General features: G+C 55.7%; 1 protein-coding gene across 4 annotated transcripts; it reads left to right on the top strand.

The window, feature by feature from the left end:
• The first annotated feature begins 280 nt into the window (after window positions 1-280).
• Window positions 281-23,986, top strand: MTSS2 (MTSS I-BAR domain containing 2). 4 transcript variants are annotated; one of them, XM_030299672.1, is made up of 15 exons: window positions 281-363; window positions 5,289-5,350; window positions 5,442-5,515; window positions 6,313-6,397; window positions 6,482-6,573; window positions 6,659-6,733; window positions 7,066-7,074; window positions 8,000-8,157; window positions 8,593-8,700; window positions 9,589-9,686; window positions 11,276-11,402; window positions 19,838-19,912; window positions 20,247-20,423; window positions 20,603-20,768; window positions 20,847-23,986. In XM_030299672.1, exons 1-15 carry the CDS (start codon window positions 295-297, stop codon window positions 21,590-21,592), a joined length of 2,121 nt encoding a protein of 706 aa, XP_030155532.1. In that variant the 5' UTR covers window positions 281-294; the 3' UTR covers window positions 21,593-23,986. The 4 variants fall into 4 exon arrangements, with proteins under 4 accessions (XP_030155532.1, XP_030155530.1, XP_030155533.1 ...); XM_030299670.1 differs by having other exon boundaries at window positions 11,180-11,402; XM_030299673.1 differs by lacking the exon at window positions 7,066-7,074.
• Window positions 23,987-24,309: the final 323 nt, after the last annotated feature.

Here is a 24,309-nt window from a genome sequence, read left to right as displayed (position 1 = left end):
GCGGCGGCTCGGATTACCGCCGCCGCTCCAGTCCCCGCGCCGAGGCCGCGCCGCCAGCTGCCCGCGCCGCGCCCCCCGCGCCGCCCGCCCGCCCCGCCGCGCCATGGCCCGCGCCGCCCCGCCGCGGCCCGCCACCCCGGAGCGCCGCGCGGCCGGCCGCTGAGCGCCGCCCGGAGGCGGAGGCCCGGCCCGGCCTCGGAGCGAGCGCCCGCCGCGCCCGGCTCCCTTGGCTGCCGGCGCCCTGCTCCCCTGCCCGCGCCCGCCGTCGCCGCTGCCGCCCGGCCCGGCCCGAGCATGGAGACGGCGGAGAAGGAGTGCGGCGCCCTGGGCGGGCTCTTTCAGGCCATCGTCAACGACATGAAGGTAACGGGGTACGGCGGAGCTGGCCGCCCCGCGGGCGCGCGGGTGCGGATGTGGGTCCCCTCTGGGGACGAGTGACGGCGGGCATTCGGGCATCGCGCCGCGATGTGTGTGTGTCCTTGTCTGAACGTGTCCGGCCTGCGTCTGCTGGGCGCCTGGGTCTTGGGGCGCCCGTCTGAAGGGGTGTGGGTGTTTGTGTGTCAGGGTGCCCGTGCGGCGCCCCCGGTCTGTACCCGAGGTCGCCCGGGTCGTAGCGCCCCCGTGGGGTCCCAACCGGAGCCTGCGCACACGCGGGCTCTCTGCGCCCCCAACCCCCAAATCATGAATGGGCTTTCGCTCCGGGGTCGACTCTAAGGCTTTAAATTTAATGGGTCCGGGGTCTCGCCGGCCTCCGCCCCCTACCACCACTGTGCACCCTCCCCAGCTCCCCCACCCCCACACCCGCCCCGACGGCCCTGGAGCCCAGACAATGCTGTCACCGCCAAAGCAGGGAAAAATAATAAAGCGGAGAACCATTAACTCCTTCTCCGCCGGCCTCGGTCTCCGCGCTCGACCCTGTGACTGCCACCACCCCCCCACACCCCCACTCCCACCCCCCAGATCTCCTGCAACAGGCCCTAGGAAGCTGCAGGACTCCAAGGTCTCCAAGCTGACTGTCTCTGCATCCCTAGGCCTCTGTCCTCACCTTGGGGGGGGGGAGAAAGGAAGAGGGTTCGGGTTTCTGGAGCAACCCCAAGGGGGAGCCTACTACCATCCCAGACCTTCAGCACCAGTCCCCACCCCCCAGCCTTTGATTGGCCAATACCAGACAGGAGCCAGCCACCAACTCTTGGCCCACCATTAGCTCGCTAGGTGGGGAAACTGAGGCCTGGGAATGGCTCAAGGTCATTAAGGAGACTGTCCGACTCTCCCTGACCTCACCCCTCTCTGTTGATCCTCGGAGCAAGAGAGATCCTTTGCCCAGAGAGGCCAGGGTTTAGCAGGCCTGGCCCAGACTGACTAGGCAGAGAGGGGTTCCAGCTCCAGTGACAGGATGGCGGTGGGAGGCCTCGGGGGAGGGGTAGTGTCAGGTAGAGGAACAACGCTAGTACGCTTCTCCTCTGAGGCAGGATTGTGGGGCGGGGGAGAGCACTGGGCCCTTCACGTGAACTCCTCAGAGCCCCCACCTGAGAGCCCCCACCTTTGAAGCCTATCGCACACTCCCAAGTACACAACATAGAATCCCACGGTGACATCACAGGCCCAGGAGGCCATACCACACACAGGTGCAGCTAGCCCCACGGTGCCCAGGCGGGCCCTTCCATCAGAGGCTCCCGGTGCTGCCAGGGGAGCAGCCCCAGCCCCCAGAAGAGTCCTGAGGCCATCCTCACCTTGGACTACAGGGCTGGCAGCATATAGGCGTCCCCCACCCCCCACCATAGGGTGCTCCCCTGAGACCTCCATCCTTTGCAACTCTACCTGTGAGCCCCTCTGCCAGCCCTCGGAAGTTCTGGCCTCACTGCCCTCGGCAGGCCCTCCTGTGCTATGGACGTCACAGGCCTGGCACTGGGATCCCTTCCTGGGACCAGGCAGCCCAGACCACCCTCCCCCCAGCTACTCCCAGGGCTGGCAGAGAATGGGACCTTCCCACACCCTCCTCCCGCTGGCAGCCTCCCCGTAACACTGCAGAGAGCAGCAGCTTCTCTGCTCAGAGAAGAGGGGCAGGACTCTCCCTCCCTTTCCAGGCAATTTGCAAGGGACTTTGGGATCAGACTATAGCAGATTGCAGGCAGGATTCTCTGACTTGTGGAGGCGAACTGGGAAAGGTTTCACCTGGGGTGATGTCAAGTACTGATACTCACCTATGACACGTGCATGTGTTCAGGCCAGGGACAGAGCAGGGGACTGGGCCACCTGGAGGCCCATCCCCTGGATTGCATGGGGCGGGAGGGGGGAGGGTTACAATTTCTGGCCATTTCCCTCAGTGATCTGAGCCACAGAAGCAGCAGGGCTTCCATAGAGGAAGGCGGCTGACTTGAGGAGATTGAGCTTGCCCCCGAGGCCTGTCCACAGCATGTCCACGAGCCCCAGGACAGCCCCTTGTAAGCACAGGCTCTGGCTGGGGGTGGCAGCATAGCGGGGAGTGAAGCCTCCTCAAGCTGCACCTGGAGCCTGAGGGCCGGGAGGAGGGCACCAGCTGAGGGTTGGAGAGGGGCCCTCGGGAGCTTCCCCTGCCTTCTGTGCCTCATTTAACCACTCTGATGCCTGTTGGGTGCCATGCCGCCCACCAAAGCCCAGAGAGGGGCAGGGACTTGCCCAAGATGGCGGGACTGGGCGGGTGAAACACCTTCCACACGGGTGAAGGTGGCCTCCACTCAGCACTGACCCATCCAGAAAGTGGGGCCATAAACTAGGCCTGTCCTCTCAAGAGTGGGGAGTGTGTCCTGGACGTCAGCCCCACTGGGTGGGAGGGGCTTCTCTCAGAGAGGCAGGGGTCATGCATCCCCTGTTTTTTAGCCAGCATTAACTGAGCGCTTACTGTACACTGGGCGCTGTGCTGTGCGTTTCCTTTTCCCTGCCTCCTCGAGTCTCCACACTGACCCAGTGATGTAGGTGTGGTTCCCCTCCTGATTTGACAGGTGAGGAAACTGAGGCTCAGAGAGGGGCCCTAGCCCAGGGTCACCCAAAAAGCCCTCTCTCAGGGATCACAGCATGGGTCGCTCACCCAGACAGCCCGTGTCGGGACTAAAACCACCACCAGGTCAGAGACAGAGTCTCCGAGGGCCGGGAGTCCTGCGGCCTCTGCGTCAGTCTTGTCCGGTCCACTTGAGCACCTCCAGTGGTGAGCACGTGACCTCTCCCCTCCAGCACAGCCCACTGCACTGGGGACAGAAAGGGCGTTTCTCCCGTCCCTGCAGTTCCCATCGCCTCCCACCCTTGCTGCCCAGATGTTCATCTCTCTGTACCCCTGGAAGTCGGTGGAGTGACTCGTCAGACGTGGGATCGGATCTTGCCCCTCCCACTTGGTGGCCTTTAGCAAGTCAGTTCATCTTTCTGAGTCTCAGCTTCCCGAACGATAGAGTGGGGGCGACAGTCGGATTTATTTCACAGGACTGCCCTGTGAAATATCCGATCCGACGCGACCACACAATGAAAAGGGCTTCGCGGGGTGCGCGGCCTACCACAGCCACTTAACGAGCAGTGGCAGTCACTGTCACTAGTGGTAGTGACCCAGAGTCTTAGAGCCCGACAGCCACGGCACGGCCAAGGTGAGGGCAGGGGCCCAGGTGAAGACTGAGGACCCTCCCCAGGGACACTGGCTGCTTCAGTCCTCAGAGACCAAGGTGCTCAGGTCCCTCTGCTGAGGAGGAGCTGGGCCCGGCCTCCCCCAAGTCCTGTCTTGTCCCCGCTGCACTGGGAGAGCTGTGGGTGTGACGGTCTGGGATGCAGTGAGCCTGACTGGCTGGAGGCTGGGGTGACGGGCCCCAGCCTAAGGACTTGAATGGGGTAGGAATTTGTCTGTCCCCAGCTTCTCCCAGTCCCTTGTGCTCCAAGGCTGCTGAGGAGCTGAGAAGGTTTCCTGGAGGTCAGGACGACTGTTTCTGGATCCCTGTCCCCTCAGCATTGTCTCCTCTCCCTGGAGGTCTTAGCAAGGCTTCGGGGCTGGGGTGCCGAGGTGGTGTGAGGCTGCCACCCTTCAGAAGACTCCTGAGGGTGCCAAGGGGAGGGTCAGCTCCTCGGGATTTCCAGGGGCAACCTGCCGGGCTCCTTTACCCTGAACTGCGCCCACGTTCCTCTCCAGCCTGTGTGAACTTCTCAAATATTTGCTTTCCCTGGGCACTGGCGGGGCTGGGCTGGGCAGGGAGGGAATTTCTAAGGTTGTCAGAAGCTGCCGTGTTTCCTTTCCACCCCTGCAGGCTGTCCTCAGCTAGAGAAGCTGTCTCGAACCTGCCCCTGGGTTCCAGTCTGGCAGAGCCTCCTTCTGAAGCCTTGAGGGTTGGGGTCTCTGCCTTCCTTATTTCCCCCAGCACCTCATCCTACATGGAAGGGAGGGTTAGAGGCCCTTGGGGGCTGGTGCTTTGCTGGCCTTGGGCTCCCCTTCAAGCATCAGGACCTCCACAAGGCCATCAGGCCACGGCTGAGGTTTCTCCAGGACCCGACAGCCATGGGAAGGCCCATTAGCCAGAAAAGCCCCTTGATCAGACTGGACAACTTGGTCGCCAAGAGTCCAGCCTCCCTACTGGGAAACCCCCTCCCAACTCAGAGCTTTGGGCCAGGCTGGGATAAAGGCCACACTGTGTCCCCAGGAGGGGAGGGGAGCCGGGGGTGGAGAAAGGTGGCTCTGTTGGCCACACAAGGCCCCATTCAGCCTGGGGCCTGGCTGTCCCGGGCGGGCTGGCTGGGCCCTGCAGCAGTCACAGCCTCCCCGGACCTGGGAATCACTGCTGCTAGCCTGGGATGGATGGGTGGCCTGGCCGGTAGCAGCTTCCGGAGCACAGGGTGGGGGCCCCCATTGAGACCTGGCATGCCTGAGCCCTGCCCTTGTGTCATGTGGACTATGTCACCTGTGTCCAGAGGGACACGGTGCCCCTCGTGCTGCTTAGCCCAGAATCCCTGCCAGAACCCAGGGGAGCCCAGAGGGTACAGGACCTGCCATTTCTGTTTCCGTCTCCCCTGAGGGAGGATGTGGGCCAAAACGGTGGCCGCTGTAGACATTAGGCCAGACTTCCTGACAGGGAGGGAGGAATGACCAAAAACACCTGTTCCCAGGGCCAGGCCTTCCTCGTATCCCATGGCTCTGACCTTGGTCTTCTGTCATCCCAGAGGGGCCAGCAGCCTCCCTCTCCATGGGGCGGGGGCCACTCTCTCAGAAACTGCCAAGAGTCTGGATGGAGGCATGTGGGGAGCCTATCCATGGTGTCTGATTTCCTCTCCCATCTCCCCGGCAGAGCTCCTATCCCATCTGGGAAGACTTCAACTCCAAGGCCACCAAGCTGCATTCCCAGCTGAGGTGAGGCTGCTGAGGGTGCCCCAGCTGGGGAGGGGATAGGCAGAGGAGAGGACACCTCACCCACAGAACATCCCACTCTCTGTCTCCCCAGGACCACTGTGCTGGCTGCTGTGGCCTTCTTGGATGCCTTTCAGAAAGTGGCCGACATGGCCACCAACACTCGAGGTGGGGAGGGGGTGTGGCTGGAGGTTGGGTTTGCCCCAGGTTGGGAAAGGCTGAGTGGAGGATGAGTGAGGGAGAGGACACCCAGCCCAGAGTTGGGACCTTAAATTCCATTCCCTAATGAAATGGGCTGGTTGTGTAGAGAGTGAGCCTCTTATCACTAGCGGCATACAAGCAAGAGTGGGAGAACGGTGACAGGGATGTTACGGGGGCGGGCAGGGGTGGCTTCTGTTCTTGCTATGGGCCGCCAGCTCGACCACAGTTGTCCAGCCTTCTGTAACAGTGAGTCTGATTATGGCGTCTCACCCCCTCATCTGCCTGTCTTAGAGCACACGGGGGCAGGCAAGTACTCCCCGTTGGCTTTGGCGTCTCTTCTGCCTTCTAGTTCAAGTAGTTCTCACTTTCAGGTGGTGAGAAATAAGGTCGCGCCGGCCCTTGCACTCTCACGCCTGCCTCTGGCACCTGGAGGGGATTCCGGTAGGGCTGGAGGGGATTGGGGCTGGCCCTTTGCACAGCCTCTAGCGCTGGCCTGACCACCAGAACACCCGCAGCTGCAGCAGGCGGGCACCGCCGGGAAGGGCAGGGCCTTGGTCCCGCAGAGAGGAGAGTCGCGGCAAAGACTGAGGACCGCTCAAATCCCCACCCTCACGGATCCATCCGTCGCGGGACCGAGCAGTGTTGGGGGCGGGGCGCGGGTTGCGAGCGTGGCCTTCGTGGGCCGGCGCGCCACCTCGTGGCCGAGGCTGGGACTGCAGAAGCCCCTGCGGGCCCCTTCCCACGCTGCGCGCTTGCCTCACCAGGGGCCACACGGGACATTGGCTCAGCGCTCACGCGCATGTGCATGCGCCACCGCAGCATCGAGACCAAGCTGCGGCAATTCACCAAGTGAGTGGGCGCCGCGGGTGGGCGGGAGTGGGTACGCAGTGAGACCGTCCCCTGGTGGCCCTGACCCTCACACCCCACCCACAGCGCGCTGCTGGAGAGCCTCATCAACCCGCTGCAGGAGCGCATCGAGGACTGGAAGAAGTCAGCCAACCAGCTGGACAAGGACCACGCGAAAGGTGGGCCCGGGGCTGGGGCTGGGGCCTCCTGTCCCCATCGTGCGGAGCCCCACATGACAGCGTTCCTTTCTCATCCCCTGCACAGAATACAAACGAGCCCGGCACGAGATCAAGAAGAAGTCTTCAGACACGCTGAAGCTGCAGAAAAAAGCGCGCAAAGGTAGAGCCCACGGCTGCCCATGGAAGCATAGCCCCACGGGGCCCCGCTTGGTATACCCCCACACGCTATGGGGTACCCCAGGGAGTCATACTGGCCGGAGGGGCCCTATCCTGGACACAGGATCCTCCAACCTGCTGGGTGGGACTGAGGGAGCCTCCCTGCACCCCAGACCTGGTCCAGGCCTTCCTCTCTGAGGGAGGCAGCAGGAGGCCCGATAGGCCCAGGCACCCCACACCCCTGCCCCAGGAGCGGCTCTATCCATCCGGCTGTCTTTCACACATTCTTTCTTTCTCTGTCTCTCCTCCTCTCCTCCTCCCACATCCTTCCTGTAGAGCTACTTGGTAAGTCAAATGTCCCTCCCTCCAGCCGCTCCTCCCGTCCTTGTCCCATTTGTCTGTCTCCCCCAGCTCAGGGCCATTGGAAGGAGTCTCTCCAGGCCAAGGAGGAGCGAGGAAAGCGGTCGGTCCATCGAGGGAGGGGCCTGGGGCATAGTCCCCCTGGGGCCCTGGGGGCCCCTGGCCAGGGATGAGTCCCAGGCCACTGTTGGGTCAGTCTGCCAGGCCAAGAGGGGTTGGGCCGGGCGGGGTGGGGGGCACAGGCCCTGGCTGCCCCACTTCCCCCAGGCCCGCCCGGTCACCTGTTGCCTTCTCACTTCCTGACTCACCATCTCTACATCATCCTCTTGCCTCTCTCTGTCTTTCTCGCTGCTTCTTTGTGTTGCCGTTGTTGTCCTTGTGCATCGCTCCCTGAGCTGAGTGGGAGCGCACACTGAAATGACCCCCTTCCCTTCCCCCGGGGCCCAGCCCCTAGCTCTCCTTACCCCCCCACCCCTACCCCACCCCCCACACACACACCCTTCAGTGGCCTGGCCTACAGCTGAGTCCCCGGGCTCTACTTTGTCCTGCTTCCACCCTCTCCCGGTGAGGTGAGGTGAGGTGGTGCCGGCCCAAGGGCAGTGAGGCTGTCCAACCAAGGGGTTGGAAGTCTCAGCTGTGGAGGCCTCCGCTGGGCTCACCTGAGCTCTGCCCGCTCCAGGTCCTGGGTGGCTTTGCAGCTTTGGTGTCTTTGCTGTGTCCGTCTGTCCACTCTGCCTGCTCTGGGACCAACCCCTGCACAAGCCCTAGAGTCCTGGCTGCCCTCCCTGGTCCCCTGGCCCCCGTGGCAGGGCCCAGCCCCACGCCGGGGACACCACCACGGGGCCTGAGCCATGCACACAGCGAGCCGGGCCGGCGTCCCCAGCGCGGCCTCTCCTCCCAACCCCTCCAGGGAAAGGAGATCTGCAGCCCCAGCTGGACAGTGCCCTGCAGGACGTCAACGACATGTACCTGCTGCTGGAAGAGACAGAGAAGCAGGCGGTGCGCCGGGCCCTGATCGAGGAGCGCGGCCGTTTCTGTACCTTCATCACTTTCCTGCAGCCTGTGGTGGTGGGTCCCTCAGAGAGGTGTCTGAGCATCCCCACAATGGGGCTAGCTGAAGAGTTTCCAGGAATCTCAGGAAATCCCAGGAAGCAAGATGTGGGAGCCGTTGGTGGGAGCCGAGTCCTTAGGGGTGACTCGGAGGCCCCAGCAGGTTGGGCCATGCCTGTGGTTGACCACTTGACCCCTGAGAAAAGCCAGTTCTCAGTGATGCCTGGCTGGGTACCCTCAGAGCCACATGATCGTAGCCCAAAGACACAGCTCGTAGCTCGTGTTGCACTAATTTGGTCTGGACGTACGGTCACACCAACCCCTGGGTGTCCAGGCCCAGGCTGCCTCAGACCCAAGCAGCACTGGATGAGAGAGGAGAGGCCAGAGGGGGCTCATTCCTCCAGGGTGGGGGGCAGGGGCAGGGCCAGAGGGTCTGACCCGCTGCTTCCTCAGAATGGCGAGCTGACCATGCTGGGAGAGATCACCCACCTGCAGGGCATCATCGACGACCTGGTGGTGCTGACTGCAGAGCCCCACAAGCTGCCCCCCGCCAGTGAGCAGGTTCGGCCAGCCATGGGACTGGGGGGCAGGGGAGGGGATGGCCTGCCATTAGTTGGAGATAGTAGAGGAAAAGAGGGGACAGAGAACCAGACAGGTCCCAACGTGCATGGTGGGACATCCGGGAGCACCTGTCCAGGCGAGGGATGGTGTGCCCAGGACCCAGTGGAGGCCTCAGTCTGAGAGCAGACGGGTGGAAGTCCCGTGGGGCCTGGCCCTGTGTCTGCCCACAGGTTCCACCTGAGCAGGCCAGACCTGGTGACTCCTACCTCCGTCCACACCCAGGACCCGGTACCTTCCCAGGCACACAGACAGGCACACCTGCCCATGTGGGCCACCCTGCTCAGCTCCCCACAGTGCTCCCCCTGCACTAGGATCAGTCCCATCTGACAGGCCTGTGGTGTTGCTCACTGGGCGCTGTGTGCCCGGCACTTTCCCCCCGGCACTTTCCCCGGCCATCTCGTTGAATCACCCCAGTGCGCTGCAAGACAAGAACCGTCGGGGGCACCTCACAGGAGGAAACAGGCTCAGTGAGGTTCCAGGAACTTGCCCAAGGGGCACGGCAGAGCCAGGACTTAAACCCCATGGTGTCCCTCATGGTCACTCTCTTGGCTCCTCTGCCAGTGAGTTCTGGGGACACCTGGTTCTCCCATGCCCCCTGCCTGGGGACAGCATCCCTGGGAAGCAGAGAGGGCAGTCTCCCTTGATGCCCCCCCCACTCCGCCATCTGGCAGTCCTGCTTTCAGACTCCCCTGGGGGTCTCCTGCTGGGGCTTGGCTCTCAATAGGGAGGACGGGGGGAGGGGGGCCTCTGGCCCCACCAGCCCTCTGGGGGTCCTCCAGAAAACAGGCTGAGCTGCCTCCAGTGACCTGCATCCATGTCCCTGTCCAGGTGATCAAAGACCTGAAGGGCTCTGACTATAGCTGGTCGTACCAGACCCCCCCATCATCGCCCAGCGGCTCCGGCTCTCGCAAGTCCAGCATGTGCAGGTCAGTGCGGGACTGACGGGGACAGAGGGGCAGGGACACCCCAGGAGGGAATGGGTAAGCTCTCAGCAAATCAGGAATCGCTTCAGGGCCTCAGAATTCACCCAAATGCGTCACCAAGGAATTTGTGAGCGTAGAGGACAAATGGACCCGTATCTCGAGACTGCTGCCAGTACAGGCATGTGCTAGCAGGAAGCAGGGGGCAAGAGCAGTTTCGTTTACAGAGCAATAACTATGTGCCAGTTGCCATGCTAAACGCTTTATGCATTTTCTTCATTGAATCCTAACACCACCGTATCAGGTGTGGTGTTGTCTCCGTTTCACAGAAGGGGAAACTGAGGCACAGAGTCCCATAATTTCACTACTAGGCTCTGCCCGGCCCAGCAGAGTCAGTGGGGGTGGGAGGATAGTAATAAGAACCTAAGACCAGGGAGGGGCACAGAGTCTTCTGGCAAGGTGTGCTGAGGCCACAAGGTAAGGGACACTCTAACCTGGCTGCTTCCTGGATGCAACCTGTGCCCGTGCTGGCCCCTGAAGTCTCTCGCTCAGTCACCATGCAGGCTCAGGATCAGGGACGCCTCCAGGGCTGGCCCCAGGGCAGGATTTGGAGGAGACATTTAAGATTCAAGGTTCTACAGGTGTGAGGGCAGTGAGCACGCAGTGAGTTATTGGTGAGGGGCGGCCCCTCTGCGCCAGGCTCCCTTTCCCCAGAACCACCTCTGGCTGAGCACCTGGGCATGAAAAGTAAGCCAAGCACAGCTGTCGGCAGCTCCTGTATAGGGAGGAGGGTCTGGGTCTGCTGGACCCCAGGTGGGTGGCCGTCACAGCAGGGAGGGTTGATTGCAGAGGACACCCATGACCAAGGGTACGAGCTGAGGAGCTTCAGGGTCAGGCTCAGAAAGAAGGCAACCTTCAACTGCCAGGAACATTACCCGAGAGTGACATGGTTGCACAGGGGATATGAGCTGCACAGGGCTGGACACCCTCCAGGGGGCGAAGGGAGTGAGGACAATGGTGGGTCCAGAATCCACACGGATCATCACCGCATGCTAGACATCCAGTTAGGATTGGATGGCAAATACCAGACTTTGACGAGGCAGTCTGGAAATGATCAGACTTGTGTCAGGTTCCAGCCCAACTGGCACGAGGTTGATGTTTAGTGACTCAGTTTCTCTATCACCAACCCAAGGTCTGCTGTTGTTAAAGGCAGAGTAGGAGGCAAAGAGACTGCTCGGCGCTGGGCACGCCCTGGAGCATTGGGGTGCTCTGGGGGCAGGCACTGGGTCAGCTCTGGTGTGCCATCCCCTGCCCAGGCCCTGCCCTGTCCCAGAATCCAGCTCTTCTGTGGCACCTGGGTCTAAGGAGTTGTAGTCTGACATTGTCTTTTCCTTCCTTTGCCCCTCACCTCTCTCCTCCACCCTCGTCTGTCACCCTCCCCTCCACACACACCTTTGTCTCCCCGTCTGGCTGCTGTACCCCTTCCCTCACTCCCCCAGCGCCCCCAGCAGCAGTAGCAGTGCCAAGGGTGGCGGAGCCCCATGGCCTGGGGGTGCCCAAACATACTCACCCAGTTCCACCTGTCGCTACCGCAGCCTGGCACAGCCAGCCGCCACCACCGCCCGACTCTCCAGCGTCTCCTCCCACGACTCTGGCTTCGTCTCCCAGGATGCCACCTACTCCAAGCCCCCCTCACCCATGCCTTCAGACATCACCAGCCAGGTGAGAGGGTGTCTGCAGGGCCTACAGCTCTTGAGACTGGCCGGGAGGTCCCCAGGACCACCTCACTGGGGACCAACCTGGCTAAGGAGAGGTGGGGAAGGTCTTAGAGCAGTCAGCATCTGCCACAGCCATGTCAGCAAGGGGCTTTGTGGCCCCACTACCTCCTCATTTCCTGATTCCTTACCTACCGCCTTCTTCCAGCCATGGGACCCCAAGGGGGCAGCTTAGCAGCTCTGATCACTTGTGACCCTGCCCCCTGCATTAGGCTTATTGTGACAAGGTGGCTGGTCCTAGGAGGCATCCCCAGGAGCCCCAGGACATCCTCCTGCTTCTGCACACTTGGGCCAACTCACTCTGAACCCAGAGATTGGTCCACGAATCTCCTCAGATGAAGGCTCAGATCCTTACAGCCTCAGTGAGATGGGCAAACACAGGGGCCACAGTAGAAAACAGAGGGAGGTCAGGCCACCTGCCCAGGGGGCTATCCTCAGGGTATCAGGAGTGACTGCATTTGGATACAGTCTCCTATTCCTCCCCCATCAAGGCTAGTGCCTCCATTTGGACTGAGCATTGTATGTTTTGCTGGTTTTTTTGCTCAAAGATGTCCCTATTATACTTCCAGTCTCTCTCCCCTGCGGGCTCATGCCCATCAGTACACAAAAGAACTCCAGTATCACGCATTTTAAATTTTTTTAATGTTTTATTTGTTTTTGAGAGAGAGACAGAGTACAAGTGGGGAAGGGCAGAGAGAGGGAGGCACAGAATCCAAAGCAGGCTGTAGGCTCTGAGCTGTCAGCACAGAGCCCGATGGAGGGTTCGAACTCGTGAACCCCAAGATCATGACCTGAGCTGAATGAAGTCAGACGTTTAACCGACTGAACCACCCAGGCACTCTTAGTATCACGCATCTTAAAAGCCCTCCCTTCCTTCCATGTTATCCTCCAGTCACCTAGCTTCCTTCACAAGGAAATTTAAGAGTTGTCTGCACTGACCAATTCTACCTATTTCTCATTCACTCCTATCAGCTTCACCTATTTATAACTGAAAAATTTTAGATTTGTTAATTTCTCCCATATAGTTCCATCCATGTTTGCTGTACATATTTTGAGACTGTTTTATTAGGTGCAGACAAGTTTAAGATATTAAGTCTTCATAGTGAATTCAATCTTCTAACATGATGGTCCTCTCTTCCTTACAATGCTTTCTAAAAGCCTGTTTCATCTGATATTACTACAGCTATCTCAGCTTTATCCTGTTCAAGATTTATATTACCATTTCCCATCTGTTTTATTTTTTTAATGTTTGTTTACTTCGCAAGAGAGAGAGAAAGAGAGCAGGGGAGGGGCAGAGAGAGAGAGAGACGGAGAGAGAGAGAATCCCAAGTAGGCTCCATGCTGTCAGTGCAGAGCCCCGTGTGGGGCTGGATCCCAGGAACTGTGAGATCAGGACCTAAGTTGAAATCAAGAGTTGGAGGCTTGGGGCACCTGGGTGACTCAGTTGGTTGAGCGTCCGACTTCGGCTCAGGTCACGATCTCACAGTTCATGGGTTCGAGCCCCAAGTCGGGCTCTGTGCTGACAGCTCAGAGCCTGCAGCTCGTTTCGGATTCTGTGTCTCCCTCTCTCTCTGCCCCTCCCCCGCTCATGCTCTGTCTTTCTTTGTTTCTCAAAAATGAATACATGTTAAAAGAAATAAAAAAAAAAAAAAGAGTTGGAGGCTTAACCAACTGAGCCACCGAGGCACCCCTCCCATCTCTTTACTTTTAAACTCACTATATCCTTATGTTTTAGATGAGTCTCTTATAAACAACAGATGCCTAGATTCTCTTTTATCCAGTCTGACAATCTCTATCTTTTGATTTGGCATTTTTAGTCTACTTCTCTTTATTGTGATTATTGACATATTTGGACTCCTGTCTTTTTATACATTCTACTTTTTCTGTGCCTCTTATGTCTCTTCCCTTGTCCTTTACTTTTTTTTTCCTTCTCTCATTTGTTTCCCTCTACTAAACTGTAAGTTATATTGTATTTCTTTTATAGGATATCTTGAAATTTTACCATGCATTCTTAGGCCCAACTCCTGAATAATTCAAAGACTTCAATAAATATTTTAACTTCAGTCACCAGTGGGTTCTCCCAACTTATAAACTAATATATATTATTCTCTACTTTTTTATAACACTCACAGATGACATTTTTCTTCTCCTCCTCCTCCCCCTCCTCCTCTACCTCCTCCTCCTCCTTCTTTTTCCTTTTTAAAGATTTTATTTTTAAGTAATCTATACACCCATTGTGGGGCTCAAACTTAAAACCCTGAGATCAAGAGTCTCACGCTCCAACTAGGCCAGCCAGGCACCACATGACATTTATTTTCTTAACTTTACTATTATTTTGTGTATACAGTATTTGTCTAGATTTACCCATATGTTTACACATTTCTTTGTTCATCATTTGTTCTTATACCTTAACTCTTCTTCTTTCTGAAGTATACAGCACATCCTTTAGAAGTTCTTTTAGAATAGATCTGTAGTGGTAAATTCTCGGGTTTTTTTTTTAAATCTGTAAACATGCTTCCTTTTGTCGTCTGTCTTGAAAGTGTTGCCAGGGACACAATTCTGATGTGACAGTTATTCTCTCTCCACCACTTGGAAGGTATTTTTCCACTGTGTCTTGGCTTCCATTGTCGATTGAGAGGTCTGCCATCAGTCAGATTGTTGCGCCTTTGCGTCCCTGGTCACTTGTAACATCTTTGCTCTTCAGTTTGTGCTTAGTTGCAGATTTGTTTTTATTTAGTCTCATTTGATGGGTTCGTATTCCTGTATCTTCATATTCATGTCTTTCACGTGTTCTGGAAATTTTCAGCCATGATTTCTCTATTCCTACTTTGGCTCTGTTCTCTCCTTCTGAGATTCCAATTCAGTGTGTTGCTGGACCTTCTCATTTATCCTTCTGTGTATGGTTCTCTCAGTTATCACATTTTCCTTCTCCCCGCCTCTCGGTATGATGTTCTGGATCATTTAGTTAGGTCTGTCTTCCAATTTACTTTTCAACTCTAGGTTACAGCTTTTTAACCTTTCCATTAAGGCTTTTTTTCTAAACTGTTATTTTGAAATAATTTCAGTCTTGTAGAAAAGTTGCAAAAAGAGTACAGAGTTCCCACCTGCTCCTCCCAAGCTCCCCTAATGTTAACCTGTTATGTGGCTACCAAACCAGGAACAAACACTGGCACAATACTATTAACTAACCTATGGTCTTTTTCCAAATGTTGCCCGTTTTCTCACTCAGATCCCTTTTCTGGTCCAGGAGTCCAGGATCCAGCGCAGGACCCTGTGTCGCATCTAATTGTTGTATCTTTTGGGGCTTCTCCAGTCTGTAGCACCTCTACAGCCCTCCTTCTTTCATGTCTTTGATGCTCTTGAAGAATACCAGTCAGGTATTTTATAGAACGTCTCTCAGTTTGGGTGTGTCCTGTGTCTTCACGTAATTAGATGGAGGTCATACATTTCTGGCAAGAATACCATAGCAATGGTTTATTGCTGTTCTTCATCCTCACCAGCCCTTGGTATTTTGCATCTTTTTCATTTAAGCCCTTCTGGGGGGTGTATAGTGGTAGCGCCTGTGTTTGAAATTCGTCCTTCCCTAATGAGGAATGAAATTGAACACCATTTCCTACTTCTGAAGGCCACTTGGCTGTCCTCTTTTATGAAGGACCTATTCAGGTTTTTGCCCATTTTTCTACTAAGTTTTTTTTTTTTTCTTATTGATCCTAGAACTCCTTATGTATTATGGATACAACACCACTCCTTCATCTGGGGTTTTCTCTGAGCCTTTACTCTTAATTGGGTCTTTTAATGACCTAAAATTCTTAATTTTATCTTTTTTAATATAATTTATTGTCAAATTGGTTTCCATACAACACCCATTGCTCATCCCACTAAGTGTCCTCCTCAGTGTCCATCACCCACTTTCCGCTGTCCCCCAGCGCTCATCAACTCTCAGTTTGTTCTCTGTATTTAAGAGTCTCTTATGAAAAAAAAAATAATAAGTTTCTTATGGTTTGCCTCCCTCCCTCTCTACAACTTTTTTTCCCCCTTCCCCTCCCTCATGGTCTTCTGTTAAGTTTCTCCAGATCCACATATGAGTGAAAGCATACGGTATGTGTTTTTTCTCTGACTGACTTATTTCACTTAGCATAATATGCTCCAGTTCCATCCATGTTGCTGCAAATGGCCAGATTTCATGCTTTCTCATTGCCAAGTAGTATTCCATTGTATATATAAAGCACATCTTTATCCATTCATCAGTTGATGGACATTTAGGCTCTTTTCATTTGGCTATTGTTGAAAGTGCTGCTATAAACATTGGGGTACATGTGCCTCTATGCATCAGCACTCCTGTATCCCTTGGGTAAATTCCTAGCAGTGCTATTGCTGGGCCACGGGGTAGATCTATTTTTAATTTTTTGAGGAACCTCCACATTCTTTTCCAGAGCATCTATACCCGTTTGCATTCCTACCAACAGTGCAAAAGGGTTCCCCTTTCTCCACATCCTTGCCAGCATCCATAGTTATCCTGATTTGTTCATTTTAGCCACTCTGACTGGCGTGAGGTGGTATCTCAGTGTGGCTTTGATTTGTATTTCCCTGATAAGGAGTGACGTTGAGCATTGTTTCATGTGTCTGTTGGCCATCTGGATGCCTTCTTTAGAAAAGTGTCTGTTCATGCCTTCTGTCCATTTCTTCACTGGATTGTTTTTCAGGTGTGGAATTTGGTAACTTCTTTATAGATTTTGGATACTAGCCATTTGTCTGATATGTCATTTGCAAATATCTTTTCCCATCCCGTTGGTTGCCTTTTAGTTTTGTTGATTATTTCCTTTGCAGTACAGAAGCTTTTTATCTTGATGAGGTCCCAATACTTCATTTTTGCTTTTAATTCCCTTGCCTTTGGAGATGTGTCAGGTAAGAAATTGCTGCAGCAGAGGTCAAAGGGGTTGTTTCCTCCTTTCTCCTTTAGGGTTTTGATGGTTTTCCTGTCTCACATTCAGGCCTTTCATCCATTTTGAGTTTTTTTGTGTGTATGGTGTAAGAAGGTGGTCTGGTTTCTTCCTTCTGCATGTGGGTGTCCAGTTCTCCCAGCACCATTTGCTAAAGAGACTGTCTTTTTTCCATTGGATACTCTTTCCTGCTTTGTCAAAGATTAGTTGGCCATATATTTGTGGGTCCAATTCTGGGTTCTCTATTCTATTCCATTGGTCTGTGTGTCCGTTTTTGTGCCAATACCATACTGTCTTGATGATTACAACTTTGTAGTAGAGGCTAAAGTCTGGGATTGTGATGCTTTGATTTTCTTCAATATTATTTTGGCTATTCGGGGCCTTTTGTGGTTCCATACAAATTTTAGGATTGCTTGTTCTAGCTTTAAGAAGAATGCTGGTGCAATTTTGATTGGGGTTGCATTGAATGTGTAGATTGCTTTGGGTAGTATTGACATTTTAACAATATTTATTCTTCCAATCCATGAGCATGGAATGTTTTTCCATTTCTTTGTGTCTTCTTCAATTTCCTTCATAAGCTTTCTATGGTTTTCAGCAAACAGATCTTTTACATCTTTGTAAAACTGTTAATTTTAATGGATGTCCAGTGTATTCATTTTTTAAAATTTCCAATGCTTTTTGTATCTTGAGATATGTTTGTGTACTCTAAGGTCACAAAGACATTTTCTTCTGAAAGCCTTTTTCTTTTACCTTTTTCATTTAGATCTGCAGCTCATCAGGAATTGATGGGGGGGGGAAGGGGGGCGTATGAGATGGGGGTCCTTTTTTCCATACAGATATCTAATTAGCAATTTACTGAAAAGGCCATCTTTTCCCCCCTGCACTGCAGGGTTACCTGTATACCTGTAGCTGTTTTGGAAGTTTGTGTTTTTATTTTTTTTAATGTTTGTTTATTTTTGAAAGGGGGGAGGGGAGGGACACAGGATCGGAAGCTGGCTCTGTGCTGACAGCAGCGAGCCTGATGTGGGGTTCGAACTCACAAACTGTGAGATCATGACCTGAGCCAAAGTTGGACACTTAACCAACTGAGTCACCCAGGCACCCAAGGAAGTTTATATTCTGTTCTGCTGGTTGAATTGTGCTCTTTTACAATACCATACTAGTCTTCATTATTGTAACTTTATAAACATTTTTGATATCTGGTAACAGAAGTCTTCCAGCTTTGTTATTCTTCAGTATCACCTTGGCCTTTGTAATTCCTTATATTCCTTAATACCAGCTTGTCAGCCATCAGAAAAACAGTAACAACACCTCCTGGGGTTTTGGCTGGGATTGCATAAATCTGTCCATTTATTTTGGCTTTTCCTTTTCTCAGTAAGGTTTTGCAGTTTGCATGTAAAGATCTTGCACATCTTTCACTGGATTTTTTTTCTTGGGTAGTTGATGTTTATTGATGCTATTTTAAATTATATTGGCTTTGTCGGATTTTTTTTGTTGGCTGCTGATATTTAGAAACTTGATTTTTCTTTTTTGGTAAATTGATTTTATTAAGTTATATTAAAATCACTTAGGTCTGATAATTATAGATTCTTTTGAATATTCTACCTATACAACAATCATGTCTTTTATAAATAATGACCACTGTTTTCTTCCTTTCCAATCCTTTTGCTTTTTACTGCTTTTTCTTGCCTTACTGCCTGCTAGGACTTCCAATGTTGAACAGAAATGGTGATGGTAGCCATCTTTTTTTTTTTTTTTTTTTAAGTTTGTTTATTTTGAGAGAGATGTATTGCGAGTAGGGGAGGGGCATAGAGAGAGGGAGGGAGAGAACCTCAAGCAGTCTCTGCACCATCACAGTTTCTCACAAAACTGAGATAGTGACCTGACCCAAAATCAAGAGTTGGACGCTTAACCGACTTAGCCACCCAGGCATCCCGATCCTGGGCATCCTTATCTTTTTCCCATCCTCAGAGGGAAAGGTATTGATATTTTTGAAGATCCCCTTTATCAGATAAGGAAGCTCTCGTCTAGCCCTGTTTAAGTGTTTGTTCATGAATTAGCCCTAAAATTTTCCACTGACTGTTCCAAGCGCTTTTTCCATTGGTTTTTGCTTTAACAATTACATTGATAAACATCCAAATTTGTTGCTTGCTTCATCTGAATCCTCACCTGTGATGCTTTGTTTCCTTTTGTTTTGGTGATGTTGGTTCATCACAAACTGAAATATCCCAGTATCTAAATTAAGGACGATTTGGAGAATTTGACAGGGCAGAGGTGCTGTAATAATGGACCCCATCACAGGGTGAGCTCTCCACCTAGCCCCTTGTCCAGTCTCCCAACCATTGTGCTGCACTCCACATGTGCCCCCAGGAGCCCTCGTGGTCCTGTGCCCACCCTGGCTGCTTTTATCTTCTTTTTTTTGTTTTGTTTTGAGAGAGGGAGAGAGAATCCCAAGCAGGCTCTGCACTATTAGCACAGAGCCTGACACGGGGCTCAAACCCACAAACCACAAGATCATGACCTGAACCGAAGTCAGACACTTAACCAACTGAGCCTCCCAGGCGCCCCTTCATTCTTGTGTTTTCTTTGCAGTTGGGGGTTTCCCATGGCACCTACTCCCCACAACCGGCCAAAGCAGGAGTCTCCCCTGTACACTCGGTCCGCTCAAAAGTGGACTTGCGCGCCCCCCCCCCAGTCTATGAAATAGTCCTTGAGGTGTCCACGATGCCTCTGTGCCCTCTGATGGACCCCCAGCAGCTTCAGCACTGCTGACCATCCTTCCTCCTCACGGGCAGGTCCTTCTGAGTTCTGTGACATCGTCTGCTTATGGTTTTCTAACCACCTCTCTGGCAGTTCCTTGTTACTCTCCTTCACCGGACCCTCCTCTTCTTGCCAGCCACTAAATGTGGGTGCGCCTGAGGTCCTTGAACCTTTTCTCTAACTGTCCTCACTGCCAAGGTGACCTTCCTCTGTCTCAAGGCTGTTGGATTTGTGACTCCAACCTAGACTTCTCCTTAAACTCCAGACTTGTAAATGCAGTTGCCGACATTGTATCTGTCCGTAGATACCTAACAGGCAGCTCAGCTCTGCATGTGCAGGATGGAACTCTAGACTCCCTACTTCCCCCAAGCCTGCCCTTCTGAGACAACAGGGACACCGTCAACCCTGCTGTCCTCCCTAGCGTCCCTCCTTCCCTTGCCCACCACATCCAGGCCATCAGCAGCCGCAAGTCCTGTCGTTCATTCTCAAAACCTATGGTTCTTGGGTTGGGCCACGGGGTTGGTCAGTGCCCACAGTGTGCGCTCGGCCTGCAGACGCTCGCAGGGGCGGCGGGGTGTGGTGCTGAACTCGAATGTCCTGCTGCATGCCGGTGCTGTGACCAGGTATCTTCTCTCCTTGCCTCCCTGCCCCGTCCGCCCACCTGCTCTCCTCTGCATGGCAGAAGTCCTCCAGCTCTGCGTCCTCGGAGGCCTCGGAAACCTGCCAGTCTGTTAGCGAGTGCAGCTCCCCCACCTCGGTCAGTGTTCCCCGCCTGCAGTGGGACTCAGGGAGGGTCCGGGGCCTACCAGAGTGGGGAGCAGAGTGCCTGCTCCCTGCAGGAAAAGCTGCCTGGGCACACCTGCAGCCACTCCCAACACCTCACATCTTTCCTTCCTGAGTCATGCCATCCTACCCCTGGGACTGGCAGGAACCAGGGGTCATGGCACCCTCCATGCTCTGCCCTTGACAGTGATCTTGAGCCTGAGGCCCCACACGGGCCTGAAAACCCTGTATCTCAACTGTAGTGAGAGGACCCTCAGCCGTGGACGGCAGGGCCAAGGGTCCCCTGACCCATCTGCCATGCCCTGCAGGACTGGGCCAAAGCAGGTCCCCATGAGCAGCCCTCAGGCACCAGCCTGCAGAGGAGGAAGGACCGACTGGAACACCCCCGGGACACAGAGCCAGGCCTGGCCAGCGGGGGCACCCTGGGCCCCAGCGGAGAGGAGGCACCAAGACCACGCATGTCCCCTGCCACCATCGCAGCCAAGGTAGGCATCAGCTCCCCTGGCAGCCCAGCCAGTGCCCCCGTTCACTCCCAGGTCAGTGCCAGGAGACCCGGCAGGTGGTCTCGGGGCCAGCTCCATCCACCTGGTGGGAGCTACCCGGAGTCCGAGCCGAGGGGGGCAGCTGGGAGCCAGGCCTCAGCCTGCAGTCTTACCACCCCCAGCATGGTGAGGAGGTGTCCCCGGCGGCCAGTGACCTGGCCATGGTGCTGACCCGCGGCCTGAGCCTGGAGCACCAGAAGAGCAGCCGGGACTCTCTACAGTACTCCAGTGGCTACAGCACGCAGACCACCACGCCATCCTGCTCCGAGGACACCATCCCCTCCCAAGGTAGGCCCCGGGGCTGGGGCTGGGGCACCGGGCCTTCACATGCCCCAGGCCCCAGCCCACAGCATCCCGTGCCCCCAGGCTCCGACTACGACTGCTACTCGGTGAATGGGGACGCAGATGGCGAGGGCCCGGCCGAGTTCGACAAGTCCTCCACCATCCCCCGCAACAGCAACATCGCCCAGAATTACCGCCGCCTGATCCAGACCAAGCGCCCGGCCTCCACCGCGGGGCTGCCCAGCGCCTCGGGCGCTCCCCCCGGCGTGGCCACCATCCGCCGCACGCCCTCGACCAAGCCCGCCGTGCGCCGCGCGCTCTCCAGCGCTGGCCCCATCCCCATCCGGCCGCCCATCGTCCCCGTGAAGACGCCCACAGTGCCCGACTCCCCTGGCTACGCAGGGCCCACACGGGCGGGCAGCGAGGAGTGCGTCTTCTACAGCGACGAAGCCGCCTCGCCCCTGGCACCAGACCTGGCCAAGGCCTCACCGAAGAGGCTGAGCCTGCCCAACACGGCCTGGGCCAGCCCTGCCCCAGAGGCAGCCAGCTACCCCGGGCTGGCGGACGACGACGAGCAGCAGCAGCTGGCCGCCAACCGGCACAGCCTGGTGGAGAAGCTCGGGGAGCTGGTGGCGGGCGCCCACGCGCTGGGCGAGGGCCAGTTCCCCTTCCCTACAGCCCTGACCGCCACCCCTGCAGAGGAGACGCCCAGTCCGCCCCCGGCAGCCTCCGGCGACCCCCCGGCCGAAGACATGCTGGTGGCCATCCGGCGCGGGGTTCGTCTCCGCAGGACCGTCACCAACGACAGGTCGGCGCCCCGCATCTTGTGATGGCACTGCCCTCCCGCCCTCTGGCCCCGCGAGAGGCAGGTGGCCTGGCTGGTGAACAGTGGCCACTCAGCGTGAAGGCAACAACAAGGGAAGAGCAGAGCCAGGCAAGCTTTTGGTTTTTCGTTTAAGTCACGCGAGGAAAAGCCACTTGATGGAAAGAGACACTCACCTTGGATTTCCACATTTAAACAGGAAGTGACTTCTTTAACAGAGCTCGCCAGCTCCCAGCCTGCAGGCCTTGAACTGGATGTGAGCCTGTTTTATACGTTTCTCACCTGCTCTGCCCCTCCTCTTCCTCTTCCACAGGCCCTGCCTTTTCCACATCTGGCCTGGGCCCGCAGTGCCACAGCTTAGCTGACCTGACCCCACTTCTCCCCTCGGTTGGCGGTGCCTGGGGCTTCTCCTGAATGCTGGCCCCCACAGCCCTCCACCAGGCCCCTCTCCTTCCTTCTCTGCACCTGTCCCAAGCTCCTCTCAATCAGGGAGGTGGGCTGTCTGTGGAGGGGCCAGGCACCCAATCGGCTAAGGTGTCAGATTTGACTGAAAAGCTCCACAGAGTGGCAGTTGGGGGGCAGACTGAAGTTGGGAGGCCCAGCCTGCTGTGGAGGAAGGAGGCCCAAGGGCCACAGGCCCCAAGTTGAGTCTTGGGAACCCACACAGAAGAGGCTGTGGACCCCGAGGTGGATCCCATCCTGGCTTGCCCTCCTCTGGGAGGTACAGCCAGGGTTGAGGGGCAGGGCAGCAGGGAAGAAGTCCAGAGGCCTGAGGGTCAGATGTATGGTCCTCATCTGGGCATGTTGAGACTTTAACTCTGGTGGCACTTTGGTCATGGTTTTGGCCACCTGTGGGGGTAGGGGCTGGAACTGCACAGGGTGTGGGGGGTTATTTTATGAATATAATAAAATAGAGCTGACTGGACAAGGACTGTGTGTGGGGACAGGGTGGACGGTACAGGGTGTCCGAGAGTGCCTGAGGGACAGGGGTCCTCGCAGTGGCCTGGCGGGCCCACGGCAGGAGAAGGAGGGCCTAATTGGCTTCCCCAAAGCCAGGGGGCAGCTGTTTTTTTTTCTCCAGATTCTGGAGCAAAGCCAAAATAAGGTTGGAGAGGACCAGGGTGGGGCCTCTAGTACGTCTGCTTAGATGGGAGCAGGGGTGGTCCAGGGAGATTGGCTTTGACTCTCTGTTGCCAGAGGAGATGCCATCCCGGTGCAGTACCCCCCACCCCGGAGTCCAGTCCGCGCTAGGTGCGGGGTGGGGGTGCCCTCCCCTCCACGTACCGAGGCATGCCAGCTCTAAGCAGGTAGAAGCAGGTGCGTCTGGGGCGAGCAGAGGGCTTCCTGTTGTCCCGCAGGCCAGCAGAGAGAGCAGCCAAGCTCACAGGGCAGCGGGACCACAAGGCAGGGGCCTCCCAGGGTCAGGAGAGCAGGCTTTTCCTGGTTGGGGTGGGATGGGGTTGGGTCTGAGTCTCAGCGCCAGGCTGGAGCTCCTGGCAGTTCTGCAGGGAACTGGGGTCCAAGCAAGGCAGCCAGGCAGCTCTGAGGAACCAAGGATGCCCCCGAGTGGATGGAGCCCCCCAGGCTCCCCAAGGGGAGACGGAGAATGGTATCTGTAAGTCGCTAGGTCTGAGAACAGCCTCGCTGAATGCTCAGGCCAACCCGAGAGCCCAAGTGTGGGCACCTGGAGAGAGTCCAGGCAAGGGAGGGCCCGAAGAGGCCGGGAGAGCAGGTGGCCAGTTTGGGAAGCCCCGGGGAGGGGTGTACCCAAGTGGGCTGAGGGAGTGAGATGCAGGATGTGTGATGTGAGCAGGGTAAGGAGTGGTGGGGTGGGGGGTGGCTTGGGAGGCCCAAGGAGGGGGTGGGCATAGCACAGCCACCCTCCCAGACTCGTGCCCCCTCTCCTCCAAGCCACCCCAGGGCTGTACATAACTCCCCCATCCCCCTGACCACCTCTCTCCCATTTAGTGACCACCTCTTAGGCCCACCCCCTTGGGATCCGAGCCAGCCATCCCACATCACAAACTTCGGTTTGGGGGACTTCTTTACGTTCATTTTTTTTTTTCATTTTGTACAGAGAAATATTCTTTTCAAAAGCGTCTTTTGACTGAAGTAACTTTTCTGGTGCTGTTGTTAACTTGTTCCTTTTTTTAATTTATTTCCCCACCCAAGTCTCCCCTCCTGGTTCCTACTCACCCTTTCTTCCCTCCACTTCTCCCCACCCCACCCCCATCCCATCTGAACCATTTTGTTTCTTTTCTTTCTGTCCGTTTCTGGATAAATTATCCTCTCCTCCCTGCCCCCTCCCCCCTCCCCCCCCCCCGATTTAAATAGTCACTGCTACAAGTAACAAATGCACTGTGAAGATTCCAGTATTAATAAAGTTGTACTGTACTTAACACCCCTGCCTCCGCCTGGCTTCCTCCACCCTGTTCACCTGCCCCTGCGCAGCGCTGGCACCCTGCCCTTTCCCATCCCAGATCCCGGCTGAGGGGCAGGAGTGGCCAGGTCCTGTATCAGGACCTATGCTTTTGAATACCTCCACTCTGTCTCTGCAGGTGGCTGTCTTGGGACAGCCCAATGAAGCCAGCGAGGGTGGCCAGGAGACACTGAGAAGGATCAGCCTGACACCCTCTGCCCCACCGGTCTCATGGAGACTCAGGCAGGTCTGGAAGAAACTCCCTCCCTCAAACACCATTTCCAGGCCCCCAGGCTAAGGCTTCA

This window comes from Lynx canadensis, chromosome E2 (genome assembly GCF_007474595.2).
Source record: "Lynx canadensis isolate LIC74 chromosome E2, mLynCan4.pri.v2, whole genome shotgun sequence".
NCBI classification, from domain to species: Eukaryota; Metazoa; Chordata; class Mammalia; order Carnivora; family Felidae; genus Lynx; species Lynx canadensis.
Note: the sequence above shows the minus strand (reverse complement) of the source record. Positions and strands in the feature narration are given on the sequence as shown.